This window comes from Salvelinus sp. IW2-2015, unplaced genomic scaffold, assembly GCF_002910315.2.
Source record: "Salvelinus sp. IW2-2015 unplaced genomic scaffold, ASM291031v2 Un_scaffold1273, whole genome shotgun sequence".
NCBI lineage: Eukaryota > Metazoa > Chordata > Actinopteri > Salmoniformes > Salmonidae > Salvelinus > Salvelinus sp. IW2-2015.
In genome coordinates, this window is record NW_019942811.1 from 105,087 (window position 1) to 115,229 (window position 10,143).

General features: G+C 39.9%; 1 protein-coding gene and 1 long non-coding RNA gene across 3 annotated transcripts; both read left to right on the forward strand.

Annotated features, from left to right (window-relative positions):
- The first annotated feature begins 234 nt into the window (after positions 1 to 234).
- LOC112070283 (uncharacterized) lies at positions 235 to 5,000 on the forward strand. Its single transcript, XR_002893874.2, has 3 exons — positions 235 to 267; positions 4,145 to 4,194; positions 4,869 to 5,000. It is a non-coding gene; the product is annotated as an uncharacterized lncRNA (long non-coding RNA).
- A 336-nt stretch (positions 5,001 to 5,336) lies between these two features.
- LOC112070282 (phospholipase A and acyltransferase 1-like) lies at positions 5,337 to 7,831 on the forward strand. 2 transcript variants are annotated; one of them, XM_024137707.2, is made up of 3 exons: positions 5,337 to 5,487; positions 6,682 to 6,946; positions 7,415 to 7,831. In XM_024137707.2, exons 2-3 carry the CDS (start codon positions 6,743 to 6,745, stop codon positions 7,514 to 7,516), a joined length of 306 nt encoding a protein of 101 aa, XP_023993475.1. In that variant the 5' UTR covers positions 5,337 to 5,487; positions 6,682 to 6,742; the 3' UTR covers positions 7,517 to 7,831. The 2 variants fall into 2 exon arrangements, with proteins under 2 accessions (XP_023993475.1, XP_070295001.1); XM_070438900.1 differs by lacking the exon at positions 5,337 to 5,487 and adding an exon at positions 5,496 to 6,383.
- The last annotated feature ends 2,312 nt before the right edge of the window (positions 7,832 to 10,143 follow it).

Genomic DNA, 10,143 nt, shown 5'->3' on the forward strand with positions numbered 1-10,143 from the left:
GCGCTGATTTTTTAAATTATTTTTTAATATATATATTTTTTATACCTTTATTTAACTAGGCAAGTCAGTTAAGAACACATTCTTATTTTCAATGACGGCCTAGGAACGGTGGGTTAACTGCCTTGTTCAGGGGCAGAACGACAGATTTTCACCTCGTCAGCTCGGGGGATCCAATCTTGCAACCTTACAGTTAACTAGTCCAACGCAATAACGGCCTGCACTCCACAAGGAGACTGACTGCCTGTTACGCGAATGCAGTAAACCAAGGTAAGTTGCTAGCTAGCATTAAACTTATCTTATAAAAAACAATCAATCATAACCACTAGTTAACTACACATGGTTGATGATATTACTAGATATTATCTAGCGTGTCCTGCGTTGCATATAATCTGGCTGAGCATACAAGCATACAAGTATCTGACTGAGCGGTGGTAGGCAGAAGCAGGCGCGTAAACATTCATTCAAACAGCACTTTCGTGCGTTTTGCCAGCAGCTCTTCGTTGTGCGTCAAGCATTGCGCTGTTTATGACTTCAAGCCTATCAACTCCCGAGATGAGGCTGGTGTAACCGAAGTGAAATGGCTAGTTAGTTAGCGCGCGCTAATAGCGTTTCAAACATCACTCGCTCTGAGCCTTCTAGTAGTTATTCCCCTTGCTCTGCATGGGTAACGCTGCCTCGATGGTGGCTGTTGTCGTTGTGTTGCTGGTTCGAGCCTAGGGAGGAGCGAGGAGAGGGACGGAAGCTATACTGTTACACTTGCAATACTAAAGTGCCTATAAGAACATCCAATAGTCAAAGGTTAATGAAATACAAATGGTATAGAGGGAAATAGTCCTATAATTCCTATAATAACTACAACCTAAAACTTCTTACCTGGGAATATTGAAGACTCATGTTAAAAGGAACCACCAGCTTTCATATGTTCTCATGTTCTGAGCAAGGAACTGAAACGTTAGCTTTCTTACATAGCACATATTGCACTTTTACTTTCTTCTCCAACACTTTGTTTTTGTATTATTTAAACCAAATTGAACAGGTTTCATTATTTACTTGAGGCTAAATTGATTTTATTTATGTATTATATTAAGTTAAAATAAGTGTTTGTTCAGTATTGTTGTAATTGTCATTATTACAAATAAATAAATAAAAATCGGCCGATTAATCGGTATCGGCTTTTTTGGTCCTCCAATAATCGGTATCGGCGTTGAAAAATCATARTCGGTCGACCTCTAGTTTGGACCATTCTAGTTTGTTGTTGATGTGGACACCAAAGAATTTGAAGCTCTCAACCTGCTCCACTACAGCCCCGTCGATGAGAATGGGGACGTGCTCGGTGCTCCTTGTCCTGTAGTCCACAATCATCTCCTTAGTCTTGGTTACGTTGCGGGATAGGTTGTTATTCTGGAACCACCCGGCCAGGTCTCTGACCTCTTCCCTATAGGCTGTCTCATCGTTGTCGGTGATCAGGCCTACCACTGTTGTGTTGTCTGCAAACGTAATGATGGTGTTGGACTTGTGCCTGGCCATGCAGTCGTGGGTGAACAGGGAGTACAGGAGGGGACTGAGCACGCACCCCTGGGGAGCTTCAGTGTTGAGGATCAGTGTGGCAGATGTGTTGCTACCTACCCTCATCACCTGGGGGCGACCCGTCAGGAAGTCCAGGATCCAGTTGCAGAGGGAGGTGTTTAGTCCCAGGTTCCTTAGCTTAGTGATGAGCTTTGAGGGCACTATGGTGTTGAACGCTGAGCTGTAGTCAATGAATAGCATTCTCACATAGGTGTTCCTTTTGTCCAGGTGGGAAAGGGCAGTGTGGAGAGCAATAGAGATTGCATCATCTGTGGATCTGTTTGGGCGGTATGCAAATTGGAGTGGGTCTAGGGTTTCTGGGATAATGGTGTTGATGTGAGCCATTACCAGCCTTTCAAAGCACTTCATGGCTACAGACGTGAGTGCTACGGGTCTGTAGTCATTTAGGCAGGTTGCCTTTGTGTTCTTGGGCACAGGGACTATGGTGGTCTGCTTGAAGCATATTGGTATTACAGACTCAATCAGGGACATGTTGAAAATGTCAGTGAGGACACCTGCCAGTTGGTCAGCACATGCCCGGAGCACACGTCCTGGTAATCCGTCTGGCCCCGCAGCCTTGTGTATGTTGACCTGTTTAAACATCTTACTCACGTCGGCTACGGAGAGCGTGATCACACAGTCGTCCGGAACAGCTGATGCTCTCATGCATGCCTCAGTGTTGCTTGCCTCGAAGCGAGCATTGAATTTAGCTCATCTGGTACGCTCGTGTCACTGGGCAGCTCGTGGCTGTGCTTCCCTTTGTAGTCTGTAATAGTTTGCAAGCCCTGCCACATCCGACGAGCGTCGGAGCCGGTGTAGTATGATTCAATCTTAGCCCTGTATTGACGCTTTGCCTGTTTGATGGTTCGTCGCAGGGCATAGCAGGATTTCTTGTAAGCTTCCGGGTTAGAGTCCCGCACCTTGAAAGCGGCAGCTCTACCCTTTAGCTCAGTACRAATGTTGCCTGTGATCCATGGCTTCTGGTTGGAGTATGTACGTACAGTCACTGTGGGGACGACATCCTCAATGCACTTATTGATAAAGCCAATGACTGATGTGGTGTATTCCTCAATGTCATCAGAAGAATCCCGGAACATGTTCCAGTTTGTGATAGCAAAACAGTCCTGTAGTTTAGCATCTGCTTCATCTGACCATTTTTTATAGAGTCACTGGTGCTTCCTGCTTTAATTTTTGCTTGTAATCAGGAGGATAGAGTTGTAGTCGGATTTACCAAATGGAGGGCGAGGGAGAGCTGTGTACGCGTCTCTGTGTGTGGAGTACAGGTGATCTAGAATTTTTTCCCCCTCTGGTTGCACATTTAACATGTTGATAGAGATTTGGTAGAACTGATTTAAGTTTCCCTGCATTAAAGTCTTTGGCCACTAGGAGCGCCGCCTCTGGGTGAGTGGTTTCCTGTTTGCTTATTTCCTTATACAGCTGAATGAGTGCGGTTTTAGTGCCCGCATCTGATTGTGGTGGTAAATAAACAGCCACAAAAAGTATAGCTGAGAACTCTCTAGGCAAGTAGTGTGATTTTTGGAGAATATCGTGTGAGTCCTGCTTGTTGTTGTTGTTGTTGTTGAAAGAATCTTTGTCTAATCCGAGGTGAGTGATCGCTGTCCTGATATCCAGAAGCTCTTTTCTGCCGTAAGATATGGTTGCAGAAACATTATGTACAAAATAATTTACAAATATCGCTAAAAAACAAACACATAATAGCACAGTTGGTTAGGAGACCGTAAAACGGCGGSCATCTCCTCCAGCGCCATTTTTCTGTATTCTGTAAAATATTGATAATTTAGTTTAAAAAAAATGTAATTTTCCACCACATACTGTAGCTTCAGACTTGACTTATTAAATAATGATAACATGGACACACATACATAGCTCTCCCAGGATGATAACGTTATAGATTTCATCACATGCCAGGTGAACTCAAGAGATTATTCTCTGTGTGGCAGAATACAAATGAATGGAAATGTTTAATCTCCCCTTTACATGTTTTCTATTGGACTTTATTGTCTCTAGTTTTCCAATGGACTCACAATTATGTTATTTAACCGTGACTGTTACACATTTAGATGTTTTTTCCCATGTCAAAGTCTATTTTCAGTCGTGACAAACAATTTTTCTGTCAGTTTCTCTATTATGTAGGTGCTATTGTGACTGTGTGTGGCACAATAGCTTGTGTGTATTGTCTGTGTGTGTGTGTGTGTGTGTGTGTGTGTGTGTGTGTTTATTGTCTGTGTATGTGTGTGACCTTTGCTCTCTACATTGTGCCCTGTTCTCCAGCACACTCTCTCTGTGAAATTTGTTTTCCTACCTTGAAAGTATAATATCACCATAAATAAAACATGAAAATCCAAGTAAATAGTCCATCTCACTTTTCCTTTTTATTGATTGAACCTTCAGAGAATGGTTGTTATTGAAATGCCATTCGGGTATAGCGGAGTTATAGTGCACAGCATGCATGCAGTCAATAGCACAAAGAGAACTATAGGGTATCTCAAACAGAGGGTGTAGGGAGGGAGGGGTGGAGGGAGGGGGGACGTAGTTTCATTAATGTTTCTGTTTTCAGAATTTGTGGAAGCATGATGTGGGATGGATAGAAAAAACGCAACCTTTACTGTGAGTATCGTTTTGTGTGTTGAAAGTTTCTTATTTTCACCTCACAATTGTATTTGTTATTGTAATGCATGAATAATATGTAGGCCTATACGATATCTGTGTCTACTCTATGTCTATGACCCTGTTGACCTTCTGGGTAAAGCATTGTTGGGAAAGGACCTGTAGGTAAACATTTTACTGTTAGCCTACATCTGTTGTTTACGAAGCGTGTGACAAATAACAATATATATATWTATTTTTWTTTTTTAAAGCTCAGCTAGATGAGGCAGGTTGGGAGATGGAACCAAATATGGATGTACAAGTTTTTTGTGTACATCCATTTTCTTAAATTACAATTATTTTATTTTTTAAATTTCCAGTTGTTTCCCTTGACAACTGACTTCATTTTAAATTAATTGACCGTAGAGTGTGCAACTGCCATTCTCTACACAAAGTCTATACATGAAAGTATTTTCGAATGCCGAAAATAAATAAATAAATGTGCACTTACTAAATACAGTTTTGATTGATTTATCATTAAACCAGTAGCGGTAGTGACAGACACTGCTGTGTTTTATGCACATGTTGTCTGTGTAAATTGTAAACTCTTTCAACTGGTGTAGATGCTAAATAATAATATATTGATTGTAAATGCAGGCAATATCCACATTGTTGATCACTTCCTCCCCCTATAGATGGCCACTAATGACCCTGACCATCTTGACCCCCCCCTGGGACCCCCCAGCCTGGTGACCTCATTGAGATCTTCAGACCAGCCTATCAGCACTGGGCTCTGTACCTGGGAGAAGGTTACATCATCAACTTGACACCTGTTGGTCAGTGTTGACATGAGACTGAATTCTAACATGAGTTAGAATATGTCGTATGTGTGTTTCAAGTCTCAGGTTTAAAAGTGTATTTGTCATGTGCACATACAGTACCAGTCAAAAGTTTGGGGACACCTGCTCATTCAAGGTTTTATTTTATTTTATTTTTTACTGTTTTCCACATTGTAGAATAATAGTGAAGACATCCAAACTATGAAATAACACATATGGAATCATGTAATAACAAAAAAAGTGTTAAACAAATCAAAATATATTTTATCTTCTTTAAAGTTACCACCCATTGCCTTTGTAACAGGGTTGGTTATGTTTCCACTTGCCTCTAAAGAAATGTGTATTTAATGTTCAAGCATTCTTATTGGTTGGTTCAACTCTGATGACAATAAGGTGTGTTGTGATTGGCCCCGCTTGCAGATAGGGGGAGATCGCGAGCGTCAGGTCTTCCCAGTATGAAAATGCAATGCAAGGGGTAGGTCACGTTCTGAATATTGTTTTATATTTTACAATGTGTACAAGTTTGCTGTACGTTACTGATTTATACATGTGTGGGTATATGGTACTTGTTAGGGATTGAGGGGCTTTCTGGGATGTGCTTTGGCATATGATTGCTGTAAATAAGTGTGTTAGCTAGCATACACCGATGTCATGGTCACATAATCCCACTGCTAACACAGTTGTCTTCATGCTACAGATTTTGCCATCGACAGCCATCAATATCGTTAAACCCTGCACAACTAACGTGCTGTTACCTATTTAACAACTATTTAACAACAACAACAACGATTTACATCTGTTACACCTTGATGATAGCTTTGCACACTCTTGGCATTCTTTCAACCAGCTTCACCTGGAATGCTTTTCCAACAGAATTCTAAATAAATCACAGACAGTGTCACCAGCAAAGCACCCCCACAGCATCACACCTCCTCATCCATGCTTCACAGTGGGAACCACACATGCACAGATCATCCATTCACCTACTCTGTGTCTCACAAAGACATGGCGGTTTGAACCAAAAGTCTCAMATTTGGACTCATCAGACCAAAGGACAGATTTCCACCGGTTTAATGTCCATTGCTCTGGGTCTTCCATTCCTGTGTCGGTACTCATGAGAGCCAGTTTCATCATAGCGCTTGATGATTTTTGCGACTGCACTTAAAGAAACTTTCAAAGTTCTTTACATTTTCCGTATTGACTGACCTTCATGTGTTAAAGTAATGATGGACTGTCGTTTCTCTTTGCTTATTTGAGCTGTTCTTGCCATAATATGGACTTTCCAGGCGACTACCTCATGAATCTGGTTGAGAGAATGCCAAGAGTGTGCAAAGCTGTCATCAAGGCAAAGAGTGTCCAAACWTTTGACTGGTACTGTATGTCGTATGTGTGYCGTATATGTTATGTATCGGTGTTGTATGTGTCGTACTTGATGCTGTAGAATGTAAACGCTTCCAATGCACAATCTGCTTAAAACATTTTAATTAAATCACACTTATCTTACATTAAGAGTATAGCCCTTTGTGAATTTATTCAGCATTTTCAAAGGGTGGGATTCAATCAATTCCACATTTATCAATACAAGTTTTGATTGAATTTCAACCACTAATAACTGCAATTTAATAATGCTAATGCTTCACGCCCCCTGAATATTGTCTCCTTCCTGTAGATGAGTCAGGCTGCAGCCATCTCCAGTGTGAAGTCTGTTCAGTCGGAAGGCAGTGGTCCAAATGCAGCTTCTAAAGGAAGTGGTTGGAGACGACTCGTACCGGGTCAACAACAAATACGACGACCACCACACTCCATTTCCCGTCAATGACATAATTTGGCGATCTCAAGTTCTCATTGGCCAGGAGGTGTCTTATGACCTGTTGGGCAGTAACTGCGAGCACTTTGTCACCTTGTTGCGCCAAGGAAAGGGAGTGTCTGAGCAGGTCTTTTACTCCTTCTTTCTCTCTTTCTCTCACTCTTCCTGTCTCTTTCTTCCTGTTTATGCGCTGTATTCTGTGTCACTCTCTCTCTCTTTGCTGATGCCCAATTCAAAATCGATATCTAGCCACTACCAATTGGTTTTTGTATACAATAATCAAATGATAAAAGCTTGTTATACCTTCTTACAGGGCAGGTGGAGTTTCCACCATATTGCTGTATACTTATGTATTCCTCTGAGACCTACATGCAGAAGTGCCTAGGTGACAATTTGGACATAGGGTATTACTCTCTCCTTTTTCCSAATGTATAAAAGGTCATTCTAGCCCTTATCACTACTTACAATCAATATACCCTGGTATAGTCAATAAGTTATCGTCCTCTCCACCACCATACGCATATAATTCAATGACGTTACATTAGGCGTTATTGCATTTACCAGGTACAATTGTTATTTTCTGTTGTGTCCACAGGCCACACGGGTCATTGGGGCCATCACATTGGTCACAGCTGCAGCAAGGGCCTTCTCTGTGCTTGGAGTGGTCAACACACGCTCCAGAAACCGACCCTTCTGAGGACCCTCAACAATAGCAGTATTGTCCTGTGCTACTGGTCGGTGATTCAAACTTCCCCTCAGTCTTTTGTTTAAGAGGATACCTCATTTTTACCCAATTTCATAAAAAATTATGCATTTATCTATTTTTATCATCCTTTGTATTGAAGGCCAAGCAGACCAAATACTGTATAAGGTAGAGATGTTACCTACATTAAAATTTAAAATGTATATCTTGCTGGAGATACACATTTTGAGATGTTGAATGGATTGGTTGGGTGAAAATGAAATGTAAAATGTGACAAAGGAATCATTCATAAAGAAAACTGAAACATTACTGGAGTCATTAGTCTTTATTATTACAATAAGAAACCCTTCTTTTATTTTTGTTATATAATTCAATTTTGTCAAGCACATACATAGAATTTTAGATGCTATTCAAAACTAYCACAAAAAGAAAACTGACAGAACTAATTGAATCACAATAAAAAATATAAAAAATGAACAGAATTTTTAAAAATCAACTGATAAGTATGTTGACACACTTTACATAAAAATGCCTACATCAAAGACAGTACAGTATGAAGATAGGCTAAAACTGCTTCTCCAATAGAAATCCCTGATCACACTTGTAGGTGATGTTGGGTGGCTAAACTCATGCATAAAAACCAATGAGGTACTTACTGTATATAAACCCTGGATTGCTGCTATGTTTTGGCCAATAAGAGGCTTTGAAACCACCGGTCAAGGTTATTGGCACTCCTTAATAGGAGCAGTCCTCCATTGGAATGAAAGGAATTCTACAGTATTTCAATGAAATATTTCAAGGACAAAATCACATGTATTTAAGTATTTGTTTGTTGTAGTGGGGACAGTAACATTAGTAATTTCAAAAAATGATACCTTAAGGAAAATGTTTAAATATAGTTATATATTTTTATTTGTACTCTTAGCTCACATAATATAATTTTAGAGTATACATTAAGATGTCTGGTAATAGAATACATGTGGCAAAACAAATGTAGACATTAATAAATGCATTTCTATAGCTTCCAAAATATTTTACATCGGTGTGGGAGTTCCAAAATGTTTCTAGTGTGTATACAAATCATTGGTACACGTCGTCGTGTCACGGTAGTCTCGCGCCGAATTGCGCATGTGCTGGCGGTCAACTCAAAGGTACTCCTTCGATATAAAGTTGTTTTTGACGAAAATGATAACCTGTCAGTTTGTCGCTTTCACAAGGTTGGARTAATAACATGTTCAACTACTTAAGACATTGGCTCGAATCTAGGTTATGCCCAGTGGTGGAAAATGCACCCAATTGTCATACTTGAGTAAAAGTAAAGATTCCCTAATAGAAAATGACTCAAGTAAAAGTGAAAGTCACGCAGTAAAATMCYACTTGAGTAAAAGTCTAAAACTATTTGGTTTTAAATATACTTAAGTATCAAAAGTAAATGTAATTGCTAAAATATACTTAAGTATCTCAAGTAAAAGTATGAATCTTTTCAAATTCATTATATAAAGCAAACCAGATGGCACCATTTTCTTGTTTTCTTTAATTTACGGATAGCCAGGGGCACACTCCAACACTCAGACATTAATTATAAACAAAGCATGTGTTTTGTGAGTCCGACAGATCAGAGGCAGTAGGGATGACCAGGGATGTTCTCTTGATAAGTGTGTGAATTAGAAAAAATGTCTTCCCTGCTAAACATTCAACATGTAATGAGTACTTTGGGTGTCAGGGAAAATGTATGTAGTAAAAAGTATGACATTTTATTTTGGAAAGTAAAAGTTGTCAAAAATGTAAATAGTAAAGTAAAGCACTTAAGTAGTAGTTTCATGTATTTTTACTTAAGTGCTTTACACAACTGGTTATGCCTTTAGATTTCAAGAAAATTAACAAATAAGGAAGAATGTTTTATTCTCAAACCCWAAACCCAGGCCTGGTCTGTTTGATGTTTGCAAGCTTTCCCGGAAGTCTTGCAAAGTTGAGCCTTTGGGTTTAGAAACCGTGCCTACATTATTTTATATATATATATATATATATATATTAGTACCAGTCAAAAGTTTGGACACAACTACTCATTCAAGGGTTTTTCTTTATTTTTACTATTTTCTACATTGTAGAATAATTGTGAAGACATCAACACTATGGAATAACACATATGGAATCATGTACTAACCAAAAAAGTGTTAAACAAATCAAAATATATTTTATATTTGAGATTCTTCAAAGTAGCCACCCTTTGCTTTAATGACAGTTTTGCACACTCTTGGCATTCTCTCAMCCAGTTTCATCTGGAATGCTGAAAGCTCTGCGGTCCAAACTCTGCGGTCCAACTCATCCAAAACCATCTCAATTGGGTTGAGGTCGGGTGATTGTGAAGGCCAGGTCATCTGATGYAGCACTCCATCCCTCTCCTTCTTGGTCAAATAGCCCTTACACAGCCTGGAGGTGTGCTGGGTCATTGTCCTGTTGAAAAACAAATGATAGTCCCACTAAGAGCAAACCAGGTGGGCTGGCGTATCACTGCAGAATGCTGTGGTAGCCATGCTGSTTAAATGTGCCTTGAATTCTAAATAAATCACAGGGAGTGTCACCAGCAAAGCATCCCCACACCATCACACCTCCTCCTCCAT

Coding starts and splice junctions, on each gene's coding strand:
- LOC112070282 (XM_024137707.2), top strand. CDS start 6,743: ATGCAGCTTCTAAAGGAAGTGGTTGGAGACGACTCGTACCGGGTCAAC. Junction 6,947..7,414: donor GAAAGGGAGTGTCTGAGCAG/GTCTTTTACTCC, acceptor TTGTGTCCACAG/GCCACACGGGTCATTGGGGC.